This window comes from Poecilia formosa, unplaced genomic scaffold (genome assembly GCF_000485575.1).
Source record: "Poecilia formosa unplaced genomic scaffold, Poecilia_formosa-5.1.2 Scaffold62, whole genome shotgun sequence".
Taxonomy (NCBI): Eukaryota; Metazoa; Chordata; class Actinopteri; order Cyprinodontiformes; family Poeciliidae; genus Poecilia; species Poecilia formosa.
Genome location: NW_006800001.1, coordinates 2256408 through 2278631, shown reverse-complemented (window position 1 = coordinate 2278631; position 22224 = coordinate 2256408). Strand labels below are relative to the sequence as shown.

General features: G+C 39.6%; 1 protein-coding gene across 1 annotated transcript; it reads left to right on the top strand.

Moving 5' to 3' along the window:
• The first annotated feature begins 67 nt into the window (after window positions 1–67).
• Window positions 68–21143, top strand: kiaa1328 (KIAA1328 ortholog). Its single transcript, XM_007554269.2, has 11 exons — window positions 68–174; window positions 882–1156; window positions 1293–1384; window positions 1517–1632; window positions 9591–9715; window positions 11362–11750; window positions 12846–13064; window positions 13284–13358; window positions 13478–13569; window positions 13797–13908; window positions 20509–21143. Exons 1-11 carry the CDS (start codon window positions 120–122, stop codon window positions 20735–20737), a joined length of 1779 nt encoding a protein of 592 aa, XP_007554331.1. The 5' UTR covers window positions 68–119; the 3' UTR covers window positions 20738–21143.
• Window positions 21144–22224: the final 1081 nt, after the last annotated feature.

Sequence of the window (22224 nt, the reverse complement as noted above, 5' to 3'; positions counted from 1 at the left end):
CAATAAGAACGCCGTGTTTCTGCATTTCGTCCTATGAGATTCTTAGTTGAAAAATAAGGGCGGGGCTACCATTCCTTAGCAACGCTTGGCTCTCTGGGAGTGGTGGCGGTTGTTTCAATATGGCGGCGGCTGCAAAGAGAAGTGGAAACTCGGGGATATTTTGGAAGAATTTCGGTATATTTACTTTTGTTTGATTTTTTACGCTTCACAGAGTACCTTACGTCCGTACGATAATAGGTGGGGTTTTTAAGTGGTCCTGCTTTAGTGCTTTCTTTTTGTGTGAGCAGCTAACAGGAAAGTTGCTGTCTCAATGAAAGGAAGTAGGGCAAAAATGTTAGCTGGCTACTTGAAGTTTAAGTTGTTTACATTTATTTTACTCTCAGTGCTGCGAACTCCGTAATCACACGGTAGCCTGCGGCGAGTCTTAACAGTTCCTAATGTTATTTCATTATGAATAACACTGAAGAGCATCTAGCAGTAGAAGAAAGGCTAATTTATTGAAATATTAGTTTATATATGTTTGAATAATCCCAAGATTTAACTTCATTGAATCTTGGGAGTTTTGAAATGTTGCTTAGCTCAACTGAACTACTATCTCTGTTGCACTGGTAAACTCTTCCAACTTGAGTAGATAGTTTTAACTATCTAGTTTAAGGTGGCAAAAAGGAAATCATGGAAAAGCCTTAAGTATACTTCATGTATGATCCATCCACTGGGTTATCCATGTTATTTATTAAGATTTGCATGACATTTTTATTTCCAAAAAATATTTGGAAAGAATATTTTTATCAGTTCTTGACCAAAGTACAACACCTAGATGTGTGAATCATGTATAAACACTCCTGTATTTGCTTGTTGTTTCTTTCTGTTAACTGTCTTAGGAGTTGATGGAGGACTGAAAAGTCAGACAGCTGCAGGTCTGGACCCAGACAGGATCTATTCGTCCAGAAAAAAAGACACCAAGATCCGAGTGAAGCATTCTACTAATGGCAAAAATCAAGCTTCACTAAAGGCGACGGGGAGAAAGCAAGGCCACTATCAAAGTGATTACTCTGAGAGTTATACTACAGAGGAAGCATTGGGGGATCAAAGGGATTCTGTACCTACAATACACAGCCTCTCTCAGCCCAGTGGTACCCATTTTCCTTTGCCACAGGTAAATCAGTTTCCGGTACATGGTGCGTTTTCTTCTCTCCTCATAGATGACGGAGTTCAGCATGTTAAGGCTGGCAGATTTTCACTTCAACTTTTCGTCGCTAACTCTGTGTACCTCTTAATTGTTATTTACATAGGTGAGCAACAGAACAAAGGGCGACATCTCTCTAAAGGACCTGTGTTTTGAAGACAAAAGGAGAATTGCAAACCTCATTGAAGAGCTAGCCAGGTATGTGAAATCATATGGTAAAGAGCGTCTTTGAAATGTTGTTCGTAATTAAAGTTCTTTTGGTGTCATAGATTACATGTAGACAGTCTGTCCTTTCCTTATTTTCTAACAATGCGCCTTGCTGGTTTACAGAGTAAGTGAGGAGAAAGAGGAGTCTGTGCAGCGTCTGAAAAATGAACAGGGAAACTTTGAACGCAAGATCCAGGATCTAGAGCAGCAGAACCTGATGATAGCAAAGGAGAGAGAGAGTATCCTTTCAAACTCACTGGCAGAAAATGTTGTAAACAGTTGCTATTTATATGTAATTGGGGGTAATCATTGTGTTTTATAAGTCCTTCAGGTGCTTCTCAGTAACTTAGATCATTATTGAAAAGCTAAATTATTTTAGTAAATCGATTTTAAAACGTTAAACTCGTATATAAGCATTTGTTTCTGTTAATTTTGATGATTATGGCTACAGCTAAGGAACTTTTAATACTCAGTTTTAGAAAATGGGAATGTCGCATTAATGAAGCATTTGGCAGAGCAGAGAGGAGTCAAATCCTGCTGAAACAGCAAGTAAGTGTAAACTTTGTCTGCAGAGGGAAGCAGGAAGTGGTCCAGAGTTTCCTGATTGGCTGCTGCGCTTACTTTGAACAAGATGAATCATAACAAACCAACACCAGCAGATGACAGGGCTTCCCAATCCATCATTGACTGTACAAAATTCAAACTGGATCTCAAGCATCTTGGATTTTGTCCTTTCTTTCTCCAGACAAACCTTTCTTCAATGTAGGTTTTCATTAACTGATGCCATAATTGTTAAAATGAATGGAAACAAACACTTATATGCCAATTTGTGTGTGACGAATTAAAATTAAATACAATTTGCCATGATCCTTATTTAGCGAAATGCACTTTTATAATGTAAAAAGAAAAAAACATACAAAAACTACATCTACAATTCAACTTCCAAAGGTTAGGCTTAGATCTTTGGAGATTTGATTTATGAACGTTTGCAGGTCTTTTGTAAGGTTTCGACATGTTGAGTCGATTAGATGTATTAGTAATATTAAGTCAAACATCTCTGAACGACTTTAAGTCTAAGGACTTTGTTCTTATCCTCTATACTATAGAGGATAAGAACAAAATCCTTAGTTTTTTCAATTAGGCAAGTAAGTTTTGTCATTTTTGACATGCAAAGAACAAAAAATTAACGACCAAACACACTAGTGCTGTTAGCTTTAATACAAAATCATATCAAAAATGCCTTTATGCTGTTGATAGTATCAACACTGCATAAGCATAAGTTATCAAAACTGTTCAAAACAAAAATAACTGTTTATTAATATCAATGCACTTTTATTAAATAAATACTATTTTATTAATGTTTCACAAAGCAATCTGCAGGGGGCAGTGTTGTTTTAAGTAAGGGTACCTCAAGGCCTTGGGCTAGACCCATCAGTCTGACACAAAAAGCAAAGAAATAGATGCATTTAGATTATTTGATGCTTGCTGCGGTTGTCCTTTTTCAATTGCTCGCAGTTTATCCACTGTTGTGCTCAGAATCAATTTCGTGGTTGGAGCCGGTGGTCTTTGCCGTCTAAATTATCTTACGCGAGGTTTGATATTAACTCGGAGGACCATGTTGTTTGCTTTTTCTCTGTGTTTGTTGTAAGCCCTTTCTTATTGCGGGTGCTTGTTGAATACGGAATATTTTTCACTCACCTGGAAAACCTCGAGCCTTTTAACCTGAAAATGTTTTTAAAAGATTACAGTTGTGTTCAATAAATTAGAATAAGGTTAATGCATTTTAGTAACTCAGTTCACTAAGTGAAACACATCATATGCAGACTGATGTTTTCAAGGCTTTACTTGTGTTAACTGTGATGGCTTAAAATCACATTTATTATTTAAATACTACATCATAGCAATATTAAAACATTTACTGCAGAAATGTGGGTCTAGCAAAAACTTTCCTAAATGCCTACTTAAAGGTTGATATTCTCAAAAGCTACTTCAGTCTGACAAAATGAGGCTTGTTTCTAATTTGATAATATGGATGTCTGTAAGAATTCACAGGTCGGGAGATCATAAGCAGCACAACATATCTCCTCATCTTGATTTAATTAAATGAAACAATTATAAAATAGGTAATATGCAGTCTTTTTCCAGTCAGTTTTACAACAAGAAGTGTGTCTGAACTCTGCTCATTCATGTTCCCACTCAGGCACCACCTGAGCATTTCCGTCAGTCTGTTTTGCATTAAGAAGGCAGCAGAATATGAAGTCTATTTGACCCAGCTGGTAATTTGCACAATTTGCAACAGCAGCGGAGAAAATTGGGAAAGCACAACTTTATTAAAGCCACTTTAGCTTGGAGACTTGGCATTTACAGCTAACTTCTAAACTTCATTAAAAGGTATTTAAGAGGAGAAAGTGTTTGAATCCTAGCACCTTGGGGTACGTGGGGGTGGGGGGATAACGTAGTCTTTAATGTGTGTGCAAAAGTCAGGAAGGCCCTTCTTAGGAAGAAGGTTCGCGCACTTCTTGGAAAAGGTTAAGGAGACACCAAAGGCAAGCGCACTGAGTGAGGGTCTTGTCAAGTCTAATTCCATTACGCCTCAGCTTATCTTATCTAACCAAGACTCAGGGTTGTCTGAGGTATAAAGGATGTGGGACTATACGTTAGCCCCCAGCCACCCAGGATAAGTTAGAAAAGTACCCTTGATATTAGGGATATTCGGCTGACATTTGCAACTGACTGGCATACAGAAGTCAATCTGTGGCAGAGATAGCGTTTTGTACTTAAGGGCGTGTTGGCCTGGGTGGAAATCATTTGGGATTTCTAACGCAGCGTAGACGTCTGGTTTGTTGTTGCTGCTATTTAGTGAGAGGAAACAATATGAAAGGAAACTTGTGGTGTTATAAAAGGCTCCATTAGAAATTACCGGCATAATTCAATTCTGGTTGAGTTTGAATTTACAATGATTAAAATGGATGGATGGATAAAACCCAACTTTAATTAAAAATCGTTTTTGTAATGAGCAATACAAACATTTCACTTTTCATGTGCATCTTGCGTCTTACGAGTTAAACCTAATTTTTATCACAATAATATTTTAGCTTTCCATTGTAGCTTGTAAACATGCTTTTAGGCATTTGCAATGAAATAACATTTTGAGCATTTAAAAAAATACTTGGTCATTTTAGTTTGTATATACTTTACGCATGTATGTAACTTGTTTGGTTGCTAAAGTATTATGAATATAAAGAAAACATTTGTACTAAATAGGATAAAAAGAGAAGAAATGTTGGGGAGGTCAATCATGTTGATATAATTTAGTTCCTCGTTTTCTCTGTGTGCTAAGCAATTGCAAAACCTGCCTGCAAAGATATTTTGGGGGAAAAAATGAACAAAACACGCAGATCTCCAGTCATTTGAGACTAAAGCTGAAGTTCAATTTGGAAGACTGCAAGATTTTTTTAACTTAAAGTCAGGAAGAGTAGTCAATAAAATATCACTACAGGACAATCTTTCATCAAGCCGAGACTCTTTTTTAAAGGTAGAGCTCAACTCTATTATTGCAATATGATTTGTCCTGTGTTGGTGTTAGTTTAGTCTGCCAGACTGGCTCTCTTTTGTCATGATTCCTAATGACTAACAATTCAAAGCGCATGTGAGAGTTGGAAGCATTGTGACAATCACAAAGACAAAGAAAACTGACTTGTTCTCAGATAGATTCTTATTTAAGTTTGATTGTTCCTGACAGCTTATCGACTCAAAAAAAGTGTATATATATATATATATATATATATATATATATATATGGTGCCTGTGGTCATCGGGGCCCTCGGGGCAGTCACCCCCAAACTGGAGCAGTGGCTCAAACAGATCCCAGGAACAACATCAGACATCTCAGTCCAGAAATGTGCAGTTCTAGGCACAGCCAAGATACTGCGCAGAACCCTCAAGCTCCCAGGCCTCTGGTAGAGGACCCGAGCTCAGAGGATGAAAGAGACCACCCACAGAGGGTGAGAAGGGAATTTTTTTTTTTTATATATATATACTTTTGTTTCCCCCCCGAATCAGTGAATTCGCCATACATACAGGCTACCAAGTCGTGCCTACAACAACAACTTTTATGTGTAGGGTAAAGACTCAGTTAGCTATTTTCATTATCAGTTGGATGTTTTAAACAAGGTCTGGAGACCCGCAGATATGCAAGAAGCCATTTAAGAAGAACATATATTTCTTCCATATTTATATTATATATATATATATATATATATATATATATATTTTTTTTAAGCTTATGGAGACGTTTTTCTGGTTTATTCCTGGCTACGAGAAGGCAATAGAGAATGCGACTTGAAGCAGATAACAGGAACACTGAATGAAGTACGGTGAAATTGGTTTGTTTTATGCTTTTGAGCTTCCGGCTTTTCTCATGAAACATCCTGGCTTTGGAAATGTTAGAGTAAAGGGCCCACGTTATCCAGGGCATGCGTATGGAGACAGCTGTTTAAGTAATGGTAGCCATGCTAGGTGTGGCGGGTTTCTCGCCAAAGATGGTTTGAAATGTGAACTTTTGAATAATTTTGTTTTTGTTTTAAAGTAGTAAAGCCTCATTTTGGGGCGACTGTTCTCTCACATAAAATGTGATGTAGCCTCTGCTCATACTATAAATAAATAATGACCGCTCACTGCAGGAAGGCTGAAAAATATTTTGAATGGTGTCCTTATATCGTCTTAGGTTATAGTTCTTTCTATTTACTGCTATTGGCAGCACAAGTTTCAGGATATCAGGCACAAAAATTCTGGTTGCTGCATCTCTTCTCATAACCCCTTAAGGACATTTTTTGAGTGGCTCGATGGCTCCTGCTGTTCACCTCCACTAAAAGGCAATCATTGACAGCACCTTCTCCTATTCAAGAATGTAAACATTGTCATTGTAGGAGTATAAGGTGGAGGAAATGGGGGACACTGGGTCCATCGTCACCATACAGTTAGAGTGATAACTGAACCGGAACTATGGAGAGTTTAATTTGTCTGCGTTGCATGATGCACTAAAACTTAGCAAATGTTTTTGATAATTTTGCTTTCTGTACTTTCTTTTTCTTTGTGGGTGCCAAAATATATTTAACAGCCGTAAAACTGCACCTGCTGATGGCTTTCCTGAACTTTCAGTGAGATACAACTTGATCTGTACGAGTCCAAACTTCTGACTCCATCCAGTTGTCATCTATGAATCACAAACATGTCTGTCTGTCGGTGGTTTTGTCAGTTTTCTTCTTCTTTTTCTCTTCTGCTTGAATCCAGACGTGTTTTCACATCTTTCTGAATTCAATTCTCCAGAATCAGTACTATTGAGACGATTATGTAAACTGTCATCTCCTATTACTTCCCTGTCATTTTCTTCCCCACACACTTTTGATGTACTCAACAGCCATCATGCATCAGGCTCTCTGTCCCCCGCTCCCTTTTTGCATCCCTGCTCAGGCTCAATCTGTTTGACACAGAGTACTAAAGCGGGTTTTAAAATACCCCCACTTCCCCTTCCTTCTGTGCAAATTTGTTCCACCTTGAAATGGATTTCATTATTTCATTTGAGGCTCTGCCTGACAGGGAAGTGAATCATTTTGACAGGCTCCATCTGAAGCCTCTTCACTCCAACACCTCGCTTTGGAATATTTTTGGATGGGGAGGGTGTGTGTGTGTGTTATTGTCGGCACTTTGTAGTTAGGATGTAAACTGGGAGTTTGCAAAGTGCTCCCACTGGCTGAGGTCCAAGGCCCTGGGGGAGGGGAAGCATGTTTAGCGTAATGACATCGGTGCTGCAATCAAGTATGCTTTACTGAGTGGTTTTAAGACAGAGAAAGTGTAGAAGCGGCATTTGCGTTGGTATGACGAAATGAATTTGGTTTATTTATACGTTTCAAATTTCATATTCTACCTTGGTTTGAGGTAATCTATAGCCGAGGAGGCATGTTCAATCTCCCGCGCTGCATAAACGGACCTCCCAGTGCAGATTTGCTTGATGTGATGCCCTTGTGATGTCCTTAGGTTTTCCATATAGCGCTGCTTTCATGGAGATCAGCGCAGGCATCCGGGAGCCCGGGTGAGGCTGAGGGTTTAATCAAAGTGTTCTCTCACATTTTCTCAGTGTTTATGGAAGTCGCTACATTGCATTTGCCCGGTGTCTGGTCCTCAATTCAAAGTCATCCTCTCTCTCCTCTCTCCTCCCTCCCTCCCCCGTTTCATTTCCACGGCCTGATTGAAGTCGTCTAACAAGGAAAGTGTTTTCTTATTCAGTGTTCCGCCAACTATTTCTTCAATAAGACTCTACTCTGAACTTTGATTTTCTCTTTAAACGGAAGCTCTTTTTTTTTTTTTTGTGCAAATGTATGGTGAGAAAAACTCATCAGATGGGAGAGCATGGCCACCATCATAAAAAGATATGACCTGGAGGAATACACTTTATGGTCAGCCTGGGGGTAGTGTGTGTGCGTGCGCGCTACTTGCTTTGTGCACAACCTGCTTTATTGTTGTGTTTATGTGTGGACTGTTTACTGTGCATGTGGGGAATTTGCACTCTAGTGTCATGAGGTTCTTGTGTGTACGTGTGTTTGTGTCCTAGAACGTCAGAGTTGATTATTGCACGTGTGCGGATGTGCCTGTGTGCAGTCTCCCCATTCTCGTGCTCATTATCTTTGTATGTGTCGGTGTTGGTGTGGTGCTGCCACTGTCATTAGTGGGCTCCTGAGGCACAGCAGTACTCCCGTTCCAGATTAGTTTTCCTCTGGCTGCCAGCTCTCTGTCTGGCAAATAGCCTGGCGTGGCACAGCCCGGCTCAGCTCGACACAGCTTGGCTCAGCCCAGATGGCGAAAAAGCTACATGCCACAACAACAACTTTGATTTTGCTGAATTCTTCCCTCCATTTGTTTGGAGAGTTGAAGCTCTCTCCACCTTTTGTGGTACAGTGAGGATTTAAATTCAGTTTGCAGTTTGCAGGTACAGAGCCAAGAATGCATTGAAGCTTAAAAAAAAACAAAAAAAAAAACAAGGTTTCTTAGGCAGCAAAATGGGACCATCATAAATTATTTCAAACTTTACAGCTCCTTACAAAATGGATTATACCCCATGGACGTTTTCCCATTCAATTACGTTGCACAAAGTTCAATGTATTTCTTTGGGGTTTTATATTTTGCACATTAATAGGGCATAATTGTGAAGTGAAGGGAAAATGTTACATTGTTTAACAGATATTTTCAATAATAGTTGGAAAATTGTAACATATGCAGCTCCCTTGACACTAATTCCCCTAAATAACTAACTTCCAGTGCAGCCGGCTGACTTCAGAGGTCACTTTATTTGTAATTAGTACAAACTCAGTATAAATCCGGCTGTTCTCTGTTTGAAGGGCAACATTTTTTATAACATGCTGAATTTTAATTAAAAAATTTTTTTTAACATTATTTTGTGTTCGCTGTATTAAATACTGACTGAATAAGCAAGGCTGTTAAGGTGATAACTTAAGGAGCTTGTTGAGTGTTTATATTTCAAAACAGAACCACATAAACTGTATTTTGATTTCCTCAATGGACTCTGTTTGGACCGCTTTACTTTCCAGTATGGGAATAGCCCTTCCATCTTTATTCTTGCGTCAATGACCAGCAGCACCATCTTGTGGATGGCGGCCAAACTACAGCAGTAAAATAGGCTCCAGCGAACATTATTAGTTATTCGATTGGAAGTCATTTTAATCTAATAAACCATTAATTTATTAGATTAATGGGTTTTCATCTGTGTGTTTAGCTTAACTAAACACACAGGCAGGGTTAAAATAAAATAAATTGCATCATATTCACAGTGGCTCAAAGTACAGGCCCAAGTCCAATTGGGAATCTGTGGTAAAATTTTCCATTCAATCTGACTGAAATTTATTTTAAATCACCTCATGACCACCTTTCAAAGGCACTGTGTACATTCAAGTGAAAAACAAAATTTATAAGGCTATAATAACCTTGTAACATAAATGTGCAACCATTTATATATATATATATTTTTTTGTTTAATTAATGTCATGTTGTTACCCATGATGTTGGCTAACATCGTGGGTAACAAGATGTTAGCCAACATGGTGGATGTTGGGTAAAGGATATGAAAGACTCACCTGTTCAAGTCAAGTCTCTGCTGTTTGCTACTTAACCTTTGGTCCTCCAGGCCTACAGCTACAATACAAAGAGTGCCAGGAGCTGCTTGGCCTCTACCAGCAGTACCTTTCTGAGCAGCAGGCCAAACTGAACCAGTCCATTGCTCACCTCACTCACCCAGCAACCCTCACTAAGGTAAGGCATGGTGTGTTGTTTATGTATATAACGTCACTATAGTTGGTTCTGAACGAACCGTGTAAAACTGAAGGCTGGGATTGAAGGTCAGTCTTTTTATGACTGATGCTGGTATTTAAATATTTGAAACCAGGGCAGCCAGTTGCAGGAACTTCTGACTCAAAGTTCTCCTTCTGTGTCTTTAGAGAGGTGGTGGAAATATTTCAGTTCAGATCTGCCACACATGCAGTTCTCCGAAAGTGTGCGCGATTCCCCCAGTAACCGAAGATACATTGGAACTATTTGCTCTGGGACTTTCTGCTGATTGTAACTCATTGTTAAGCAAGTTACAGCTGACTGGAGCTGCAGACCGTCCCAGCAGCACACAGAGGGATTGCTGCCCACTGGCTGTCTTTAGGAGTCTGCTGGACAATATCGATGTTTTTAAAATATGGACTGTTGTGGAAAATGCCCAGCTTGACTTGTTTTGACCGTGTGATGTATAATGGTTTCCTCTAGCTGTGACAACATTCAGAGAGCGTCCTCCTTTGACCTCCATCATGTTCTCAGGCACAGATTTGTCATGCTGAATGTGACAGTGAGTCAGAGTTGTTTGTTTGAAGAATACTAACTGAACGAAATGACCTGGTTGTATTTGAACTGCAGCCAGTTCTCTAAAATCTGGAGATTTCTTTTCTACAATCATAAAAAAATTGACTACTTCTCTAACAAGGAAATGAGATTGTAAGCAGCTTAGACATATTGAGGCGTTGTTGCCATTTCTTTTTTCAATTATTCACACTTGTGGTAAAGTACTATTTTATCATAATCTTATGAATACAACCTATATAATCACATCTCTGAACACATTAGTCTAAATTCTTAATGCCTTTTTTTGTTGATCATATTTAAACCACTTTAATTTTTAGCAGCGTAATGCTGCAGCTTTGTGCATGTGAGGTCGTATTCTGAAGTTGTCAATTCGTGACTCAGTGCAAATTTCTCATATCGTCTGTTCTTGAACTGTGACATTTTAAAATGGAGTCAAACAAAAGGGTTCAGGAAAGTAAATTCAGAGTATTTGACCTAACCATATCTAGTCCGTTTCTCTCTCAAGGTGACTTTGTAGAGGCAAAGATGCAACTCGGGGGAAGGCTTCTGTGAGTAATAGTGACTTTGTCAACCTCGTCGTCCCTCAGCGGCTCTGAATAATAAGTGTTTGCTTGCTCTCTGACCCTCAGCAAATTACTCAGTCTCTTCCTCCATTAGAATACGAGGTGGGGCGTTCTTCCCTGTGTTTGGCTCATGATTTCCTTGATCTTGAAGTAAATGCCAAGCTTTCCTCTTAGTCTGTTAAATTTTACTGTTGTGAAAGATTAGTGGCGCTATAATGTGCAAACACACAGTGTCTGCACACGGTGTGTCCAAACACTGCGGTTCACGTCCGTGCTCCAGCAGTGGCTTGAAACTTTTTGTGGCAGCACACGGCATTAGCTTTCGTTAGTTTGAAAAGTCCTAATGTTGTATAGGAGAATTTGCGTTTTGTTACCCAGCTGTAAATTAAACTTTTATAGAGCAGTCTGTTTTGGCTGAAGCACTTCATTAAACTCTCAGAGGCTTTCTAAATGGGCTTAACAGAACTAATTGTTCTTTTGGTTTCTGTGCAGGTGCTCGGTTCTGAGGAAACCCCCAGCAGGCTCTCCACAAGCAGAGCTAATGGCTCATTCTCTGACAGCTCGTACATCGGCCTCGCTGCTGCCGAAGCGCAGCAGGCTTCGCTGTACAGGAGCCCTATCGGAAGAAGAGGTGCTGCAGAGACGCTTAGGAACCCTGCCTCTCTTTCCTGTGACAGAGAGTTCAGTCCAAACGACGGGGCAACCAAACGGCACACGAGTCAAAAAAGAGGCTGCAGGCAGCCACGCATATGCTACACATGTGAGCGCTGCCAAGGCAGTTGTCATGACACTGGCTGTGGTACACAGCACAGGAGAGGTGAAAGCAGCTGCTGTCTAGCGAACTGTCATCATGAGTCCTTCACTGCGAGGGAGCATCAAAGGTAATGTTAGTGTTGACGTACAGACTCTTGGAAAAATTATTAATGCTCCCTGTACTGCCTCTATACGCTAGAATCACAAACTTTAGTGTAGGATTTGAGTGTTTTATTTGGAATGTAGTGTCATTTTGAAGTGGAAGAAAAAAAGTGTGCTTGATAGATCTGAAAAGTGTGGCATGCATTTGTTTTCAGCCTTAAAAAAATAACAGAAAAGGTAATTGTTAAAAGAAAGCTACAACATGCTAACAAGGTGTCTGCAGATCCTTAAAAAAATATTACATTTGTGCATCTAAAATTAAGGTCTAAAATGTCTTAAATTCATAAAAAAAATTTAGTTGGCCTTAAATACAGTAATCACATGTTTTAAATTTGATTGTGGTAGAACTCTTTAAAGTAGTTTTGTTGTCTTGCAGAACTTTTCTGTCAGGCAAAAGTTGCACTCATTTGAAAACATCTTAATTGAGTTCTGTGACTTGAGGTGGTTGAGGATACCTCTTTTATCTAATATACTCTTACTACCTAGCTAGTTAGCTTTTTTGACTTTATCATAGGTAAGTACAAATTTGATCAGCAGTTGGCTGGACGACGTTTGTTTTTGCCAAGAAAACGTTTAAGTTTGTCACTGTGAAGGTTAAGACTGTAGAGAGCCATTTGCAGTGTGAGAAGCACAAAGTCGGGTTCACAGTTTTTGCTCTCCTTGATTGCAATGCAGCAAGTCCTTCCAACCATCCCCTATGTCTACAGTTTTTTCTCTTAAATTTTATTCAATGTGGCATTAAAAAGGTCTTAAAAAGTCTTAAATTTGACTTGCTGAAACCTGCAGATAGCTTGTATAAGACAGTTTGCAACAAGATAAAGTCAAAATGGCTTGAAAAGTACTGCAAAAGACTTGCTGTCATTCACTTCCACTTGACAATCACGTGTTATTTTTCGGTCTATCACATTAAATCTTAATATATTACAAAAAACATAGTTTGTTGTTGTAATATAACAAAATGGCGAAAAGCTTAGGGTGGTATGAATTTTTTTTTTCTCTAATTTTGATACACAACCAAACTGGAAACATGTAGATCATGTATTGCATGTGTTTCCATATAGGCTGCCAAGTAGGAATATAATTACTGCAGAAGCAAAGGAAGCCCTGACCAGGCCCCTGCTGGGTCATGAGGACTGGGAGGAGAAACGGCACCAGCTGCTGCTGCAGAAGATGCAGTTGGAGTTGGAGAGGGAGAAGCTGCAGGCACGGCTGGCTGAGCAGGAGGAGCGATTCAGCAGACAGACAGAGCAGCTTCGACAGTCACGACTTCTTCACAGCAGGTAGAACACACAAGCCAAAGAAACGCGGCCCGTACGCGGCGACACCGCTGGGAAACGTTTACGGGCTGAAGTTGATGAGTTGTTTACTTTTGTTTCTGAATTAACACACACCCAGTCGGTCGCTGTCCGTCCTTCGTACGACGTTTCAAGCGTCAGTCATTGCAGATCTGTTTTTCTGACTTTGTTCTCCCTCGTTTTGATTTGGATCGAACGAACCAGTCCAGCTCAGTACAGCAGCTCAAAGAATGCTGGGTCAGAGTCAGAGGTTCCTTCCCACCGAGATTTTCCCTCCACGTAAGTCAAATAATAGTTTCTATCAGACATTAAACCTGTCATCAAATAAGCAGTTCACACCCATCGAATCCTGTAGAACTATTGGGGAAAAAAAAGCAAAAAAACCTTGTGATCTGCAGGTCGTCTGGGAATGTGGAAACTCATTCTGCAGAACAGAATTTGCACGAAAAGACTTCCCAGGCTGTTCCTGCTCCTTCTGCCAGTGGAAAGGGTAAGCCTGTCAGTGCACATAAAAAGATCCACTTCATTTCTAACCCTAATGCAGGAGCTGGATACCACTGATTTATTTTTGTTATTCCGTTTGCTTATAAAACCCTATTCTTTTGCTTATAAAACAGAGACTGTATGGTACTTTCTTTAAGCACCATATACTCTTTGTTTCCTGACTTGCTATTATTTTTTATTTCTTTTACAACAGTTGTGTTTTTTTCTTCACAGATAATCCTTTACAACGGTCTCGAAGGGACATGGCCACATCTCCAGCAAGAACCCCTTCAACACAAAGTTTCCCCACCTCGGTCTCTGTAATCCAAAACATCCCTGAAAACAGGTGAGCAAGTTTTAATGTAATATTATTTAGACTTTTATGAAACATCTTCTGTTTACATTGTTTAGTTTTTCTTTTTTTCCTTTTTTTTTATTTCTACCATAATCCCTGAACTCACAAATTGTTGAACAGTAGTAATATTATTTTAGCATGGGTTGTAATAGTTCTTCCATAGTTGTCCTTAGTTTTGTTTGACAAATAATCAGTTCATTAAATGACACTGACATATAGCACACTTTCACCAACAATATGTATATAAAAAGCGGGTAAATGTTTCAATTTCATTTCTTGAGTGCTGATAAAATCTCTCTCATTGCTGAACACTTTTCTCAAAGCTTTTAGGTTGAACTTTTAGGTGGAAACAAAAATAAAGGAGATGTGCAAAGGCTTATAATAACGGGAGCCAGGATGAGTTATGGATAGCTGACAGATGGATATGAATCATTAGAGACGCACAGATCAGAATTCTCACTCCTGGTCTTTTTAAAGTTTTGCCGCCACCAGTTGTAGCCAATTCTGATTTCTCTTAACAACCTCAATATAAGGCGATATGCAAACTGTTTCAGTTTTTTTTTTCTTGCACTTCTGCCTTGAACAACCTCAGACTGTTTTGATTGGATAATCCTTCTCCTTCGCTCCAAATGTGAGGTTTTACTCTCGTAGTGCTTCTTCTCCAGCAGTAAAATTAGTTTTAAGTTAGATATTTGACAGACATGCTCGTTGTGATTCACTAGAGCTAACCATGGCTTTTCATGCCAGGTGCTGTTAACAGAGAAGGTGGTTAGAAATACTCCATGTGATCACTCCAGAACGCAATGTTTGTTTGGAGTCCATCAACAAATTCCAGTCTGTTGAAAAATGGAAACAAAAGGACCAAAAAAAAAATCTTTAGCATCCTGTAGGAAAAGCTCAGTTAGCATGGCTAGCATTAGAAATCAGTTAGCATGGCTAGCATTAGAAATCAGTAGTCAGTAATAATCAGTAGAGCCCTGCATTAAAGTTTTCCAAAATTCTGCTAAAAAAATCCCAGATATTCAGTGGTTAAAAGATGTCGTAAGAGCAAAAAACCTAAACCAGACCGATTTCGACGTAGTCCATTCAGACTTCCTATTATCTGCTGAAAGTCTCGTTCTTTCTCTAAGCCTAAATAGGCCACAGAGAGGCGCGGTTCCCTTTTAAATTGCCTTTTAGATCTTACACTGCCCTTTTGTATTCATTTGGAAGACCTCAGTTACACTGAAAGTGTCGAAGTTTGAGCCTTCTTCCTCAGGATCAACTTCTTCACTGAAGGGTGTGTGATGTGTGGTATATTATTTGGACTGACTGGAAAAAGATCGGGTTTTCGAGTGTTCGACCAGTCAGTTTCTCATCGCATGTCTGCCTGGCAGTAAAAAATGAGGTGCGCCTTTGAGCAGCAGTGTGTTCCTGTGGCTGAATGGAAACATTTAAAGCCACAGCCTCCTGTCAGTCAAATAGCTGCAGGCGGACCCCAGCAGACGGTCAGCGAGACATCGATCTCTATCCGTGGCTCGATTAATTGCAAACCTTCAATTAGCTGTTGCTTATTGAGCACGGAAATGTTTCCACCGTTAGAAGAAGAAAGAAGCGGCTACATTTCAGTCTACTGGTGCGTAGATGTTTATGAACACACTCCCACCACTGACAAAAGTCTGCTTCTTGGATTGAACAAACAACACAAAAGAAATGAACAGATGGGTAAGTTAAATATATCAGTATGATATCAACCATCTGCTGCCAAACCCTAGAAATTCTGCATCAACATTGGCCTTAAAAACACAGTTTTTTTTTGGTCAAGCTCTAATTTAAATGACGGCTCGGCGTCCTTTTGTTCACACGAAGAAACGTAGGATCTAAAAATCAGAATTGCGAGAGGCAATTAACAGCACAAAAAGAAGCTTTCGGTCGATTTGTTGGGCGAATAACCTCAGATCAGAAACTTGAAGCTACTCATGTAGATAAAGGTGTGGAAAGGGAGGGAGGAAAAACACTGGGGAGATAATTAGTTATATTTTATTAGTTGTTTGTGATTCCTCAAGGCAGTTAGTGTTGTTTTTTTTGGGCTGTGTTTTTTTTCCTTTTTTTTTTTTAACCCCTTGTTCTTCCAAAAAAAAAAAAATAGAATCTCCAGCTTAACAACACATAAGGAATACAAATGGAAACTTTAGATCTTGCAGCTTCTCTTTGGCCTGCAGTTGTTGCAGAACTGGTAGCTAAAGGAAGATCTTCCTCCGTCAGGCTACGTTCTCGAGCTGTAAGAAGCTAAATGAAGCTTTTTACAGGGCTAGCTTGGTGCTGTGGCCAGCCTGTCAGGAGACATGCTGCGTTCCATTAGTCGGCCTAGCAGGGATCCTGCATCAGGTGTAATTGAACAGACTTGGATGCACACGGTGCCCTCCCTCACTCTCTCCCTCCTCACTCTCTCCCTCCTCTCTCTCTCCCTCTCTCTCTCTTCCTGCCACAGTAATGAGACCGAGACAGGAAGTGTTAGGGAGAGATGTTAAAAGTGTGTTTGAGGGTTCGCACATTGGAAAACATGAAAAATGGGGAGCGAGGAATTGCCAGATTAGGTCCAGATGGAGGAAAATGGAAACGGCGAGAAAGACATAAGAGGTGGAGAGTGTCGGGCTTTAGTCCGAGTCACTAAATGGTAATTAACCCCAGTGCAAAACATCCCACTGCATGCACTTGTGCACATTCTTTACACAGTGGGAGGACTCGTCGGTCGCCGTGGACCTGTAAATTAAAAAGAATAAAATAAAAAATACGAGAAGCTGTGAAGCGTTTCAAAAATGATGTAGACATTTAATAAAACATTATCTCTGCTATATTTTTTAGATCTTTCTCACATTTCTGCAGCCTTTCGTAAAAATGTCTGCTTTTTAATGCAGTGCGTGTAGGATAGTGGAGACTCACCGTTTTAAAAGACAGTTCTTTAAAACGGCTGAAAGTTTACTACTTGCAACGATTAACTCTTAATCAAAGTGGTGCGTGGTCCAAGTTTAAGCTGGGAGCTCTGGCAGCGGGCCATTAATTCCAACAGGGGACCGAGGGTTTCAGATCTTATTAGCATCCATTTTCACCTCCAAAGCCCATTAAAATAACTACACTGTTAGTTGCACACTGCATTTTTTTACACTAACTATAATGAGGAATTTTGCCTCTAATATGGGTTTTGTGAGTTGTAATCAGTTGATAAATAATACCCGGATTTGATTGAACCTGTTTTTATAGCTGCTGTCTGCTGTTTTTTTTAAGATGGTCTACTTAATTTTTTTCCTTTTTCCTTTCATTCTGTCTCTTTATTTACATTTCTTTCTTCCTTTCTGTCTTTCTGTTTCTTTCTCTCTTTCTTATGTATAATAGAAAACAAATATATGTCCTTTACAGAACAAATACGTTTGAGTGTGTATTTATTTAATCTGTTATAATTTGTCTTCTAATCAAAACATTGTAATAAATAATCAGATCCTACATGCTACAAAGACCAAAAAATAAACCAATGAAACTGTAAGAAGTGAAGTTTTATCTCTGGTAAAGACTTCTGTTCTCTGTCCAGCTGGACAGCAACAGCTCCCTTATGGACATTTAATCTCGACCATTACAATCTTGATGTGTGAATTGCAAATCCAGAGCAGGTGTTAACATTAAGTGACCTCCTTAATCCCTTCATGAATCCTGTGCTAGTTAGTAATGAGACAGTTCCAGCACACCCTGCCCATCTCATCTCCATCTATCCTGCTGTTGCCCGCCTGCTATTGATTGGTTTGGAAATTGTCATGCGGGATGTACGCAGCGGCCATTATGGGATTTTTTTATTTATTTTTAATCTTACTGTTTGGACTGCAAATGAAAAGAGGCACCGGGGCGAGACGGCCGTCTTTAAGGAAAGAGACAAGCCAAGAAGGAAGTGCAAGTTCGAAGAAAAGTCTGAATAATTTGTCACGGGCAGTAATGATGTTTACATTGTTGAGTGTTTCCAGCATTGTCTTGAAGTTGTATGTATTTCTTTGGATATTATATGATAGACCAACAAAAACAAGTGCAGAAGTGTGAAGAGGAAGGTAAATGATGCACGACCTTTCAGACTCGAGGCCTGAAAAGTATTGTGTGCGTTTATCTTCAGCGGCTTAGAAGGCAGTATACAGACTGACCAAGGAAAACCTATTTTTAAAAAGTGAAATGTAGCCGCTTCATTTTCATAAGAAGCTCAGTCAGATTAAATGTTTGTCCAAAACGAACGAGTTAATCATCCCAACCATTACGTAATGTTTTGTTGCTGTGTCTGATCAGTTGTTGTAGTGAAAAAGTTCTGATAAAAATGCTCAATGTCGTTTCCCCAAAGATTATTTGTTAGATTTTGGTCGGATTTTCAAATTCCATCTACACAAAAAAAAAAGAAAGAAAAAAAAGAAATCAATAGAAACAAACTGAAAATTATGTGCCGTTTTCTCTCCATGTTACAATTACATTCTTCTTAATGCTGGTCTGTCAAACAAAATCCCAATAAAACACGTTCAACTTTGTAGCTGGAAAAAAAAAAAAAAGAAGAAGTTCAAGGCGTATGAATACTTTGGTAAAGTACTTCGTATGGGATTTTTTTTTTTCCCCCACAAAAGTGAAATACTCAGAGTCCACTTTCTTTTTCATGAAATGTTCTTACTGTATTGAGTTGTTGTGAAGATGGAAGCACTTAAGTATCAGCCATCCGCTGTTCTTGGATGCCCTCGACATGACCCACTGTTCCAGGTCCAAAGGCATTTTTCCTTTTCTTTTCTTTTTTCCCAGCAATGCCAGAAGCTTGTTTCTTTAACCGCTGACCATCAGAAGCAAAGCAGACTTTCCTGAACTCTATTTACGGGGAAAGAAAATCTCTGGCAGCTTTTGACTTTTGCAAAACTTCTACATTTTAAAAACTCTGCTCAAGAAAGAAAAGCTGCTCTACAAAAAAACAAAAACAAAAAAAAAAAAAAATCACTTGCTTTTCTCTAAGTCTTCATGCAATCTCTGTGCCTTCACTTGTCTCTGCTGCCGCCACCCCACCCATGTCTGTTCCCTCGTTCCTACCCAAACTGTACGCCACCCCCTAACCCCCTCCTACGTCCGCCCCCCCCCACCCCCCACCTCTCGCTTGTTATAGATTGTGACCGCCGGTAAGTGATGCATTATTCATTACAGACATGTCGCTTGTTGATGGATGGCTGTTTGAGAGCCCCGTCCATTAAATAAATCAACAAATAAAAATGCAAATTCTCACATTTCGAGTGAGGCATCCCGTCCAAAGTTCCTCCTTCCCCCCCATCTACACACACTCACGCACACATACACACACATTCCCTCTCTGCCCCGCTTTCTATCTGAAACAGCAGTGCTCATTTCCAGTCCCTCCTATAGAAGCAGACACACATTAGCCACTCTCTCTCTCCCGCTCTCTGTCTTTCTATTTTTTCCCCTGCTGGTTGACGGGGCGCAGACCAAAATAAGGACGACAGATTTACTTCAATTAGCTTCAGCTTTTTTATCCCCATCAGCCATCACCCTTCAGCTCCTTCGCTCTCTTGCTCTCTCGAACTGTACATGCATAAATTAATCCAAAGCAAAATGTGGTCGTATTTTTTTGTTGTTGTTGTTCTTTTTAAAACTTTTCAGCTACTGATGTGCGTTGCTTTCGATTTAGCTTTAGAACATGACATATCAAGGTCCAAAGCTACATGCAGAGGAACACCAATATGCACCCTGATTGGAAGCTGCGTCAGCCCGCCGGCCACCTGCATGCATATCAACAAGTGCCTCCCGAAGATCGCCTTTACCTGGGAGAGCTGTGTGCGGAGAGCGGCGCGCGATGCAAATCAATGCAGCTTTAAACGAGCAGAGAATTATGTTGGCAAGATCAGTGGAGCGTGCTTTAAAGAATTCATGTTTTGTATCTGGAATGGCCGTCGTTCGGCTGTGTATACACTGAATAATTTATCAAGCCAGCCAGACTGCGGGATTGAATCTCTATTAGCTTAATCTCCCCCGTTTTGGTTTATTTATTTCGCTGCACACTCCCTCATTTCTATTCCGGGAGAGAAAAACGCCACGTCCTCTCCCACTTATTCTCACACACCTGCAAAAATCAGATTTTTTGTTTTTCTTCTTCTTTCTTTTTCTGCAGGGACACCCCAGTGGGTTTGGACTTGTTAACTCTGCTTGTTAGCGTTCCACAGGCATTTCGGCAAGAACGAATTTTTGTTAATACTCAAAAGTGTTTTGCTTTCAGACCGTCTGTGTTAACAAGTGAAAGGTGAATGACAAATTTTCCCCTCGAAGTAGATTTCAGTTTGTCCTATTTTGATCCTTCGGCTTGTGTTGTCCTTTGTTCACTCTGTCCGTCCATCCATTGTGAACTTTTGGGTTTTTGTTCATCAGGAATACTTCGAAATTTCAGTCTGTAAAAGTTTTGAATTTGTGCTGGAACCTGCTCCGCTAAAATATATCCTGCAAAGCAAATTAAAGTCAGACACATAAAAAAACAAACAAACAAAAAAAAACAAAGATAAGGTTTAAACAAAACAAGAAATAAAAAGTGTTGCTTTCTTTCAGGTTGGACCATTCCTTGAGTGAGATTTTGGATGTCTTCAGTCCCGTCTCTGCCCCGAAGCAGTACAAGCCTGCTGCTCGGAGACCCAAGACGGCACAACGCAGTTCAACCCTCTCCGGCCCCAAACCCGGAGGAACGAGCCTGATCACTCCAGGTGGGAACTACTCACACGGCGTTCAGCAGGACCTCGAAGAGAGCCAGATACTGGAAGATATCTTTTTCATCTGCTAACAAAAAGTAAAGCGAGTCACTTGACGTTCACCGATTCGATGATGCCTTTTTATTGTCTTCAATTCTTTCGGAAATTAGGATGAATTTGATTTCTGTCGATCGTGTTCTTATTGGCTACTGTAGTTGTTTTTTTTTTTTTTGTTCTTTTTTTTCCCCTTTTATATGCAAATAAATGTATATTTATTCTGAATTTCCTCTGTTTGTGAGGTTAATTATGTTTTCCCCTGGAAATTTTTTTAACACTGAGCTGCATTTATTGCTTCTGAAGACCTTGGCAATGTAAATGCAAACTGAATCTCATGACTCACAATTGTCCATTCTGAATCTGACTCAATGTATTATGCATAAATCTGCAGCCTCAGTAAATCCCTGGAAATACAAGCCAGTTGCTCCCATTTGCAACCAACACCTTTCCTTCTGTTTCATTACCGAGGAGGTCTGTGTGTGTGTGCGTGTGTGTAGTGATGGGTCGATGAGGCATCATGTATCGTTTCGACACATAGCAAAACCGTGTCGATTCTGTGTCGATACTGTTTCACTCAATACTGACACCTGCTGGACATTAAAAATTCCTACAGGCAACGTGGTGATTTGATGACCTAGTCTATACAATAAGATTTAAGTCTTCGTATTTTATTGAATATTATATATTGTATTATGTCATATCTTCAGTTAAATTTAAAATATATTTGATATACAGTCAATAAAAAATGTGAACATGTACCGTAAAGTGACAAATTTAAGTGAATGTTTTTGCGATGAGGATGCTTGTGGACTGTTTTTCCCCCCACAGATTTTTATTTAGAAAAAAAAAGAAAGGTTTTACAACATTTTGAAATTTAGCCTGTTACGCTTTTTTGACAAAACGTCTCCTGCTGTAGAAAACAAATGAAGTAAACATTACATTTACAGTGAACCCTTGTTTTTCTTAGATCTCGTCAAGCCTCCGGTCGGGTTTTGCGCTGCTTCTGGCCACAGTTAAATTCCAGTTGGCATTCAAAGTTTCAGTTTCCATGGCACTCAGGTAGAGAAGAAGCGCGGAGACTGTTTTTACACATCCTACGGTCAATCAGGACGCAGAACGCTGTGGGGGGCAAAAAAACTCCACAAAAAAATCTGCGAAGCAGCGATACCGTGAAAAGTGAACCGCTTTACAGCGAGGGTTCACTGTATATGAAATAATTTATAAAAAGCAACTGAGTAATTTGTAGAATGGCTGTATATCTGAGTTTATACAGCCATTCTACAAATTACGCAGTTGCTTTTTATAAATTAAAAATTGAGACCAGGCATTCTCATGCCTGGTCTCAAAATGCCTCAGCATTGAAAAGGTGGATTTATTTAAATAAGACAGTTTAGTCAAACATATGCGACACTTAACCTGCAGAACATAATATGAAAGTGAACTAAAAGTCAGTTTCAGCTGAATTTGGATTCAGATAGATCAAGTAGAAACTGACAAGAACTGGATTAAACAACAAAAATTA

Coding starts and splice junctions, on each gene's coding strand:
- kiaa1328 (XM_007554269.2), top strand. CDS start 120: ATGGCGGCGGCTGCAAAGAGAAGTGGAAACTCGGGGATATTTTGGAAG. Junction 13,065..13,283: donor TCACGACTTCTTCACAGCAG/GTAGAACACACA, acceptor CGAACGAACCAG/TCCAGCTCAGTACAGCAGCT. Junction 13,909..20,508: donor CAAAACATCCCTGAAAACAG/GTGAGCAAGTTT, acceptor GCTTTCTTTCAG/GTTGGACCATTCCTTGAGTG.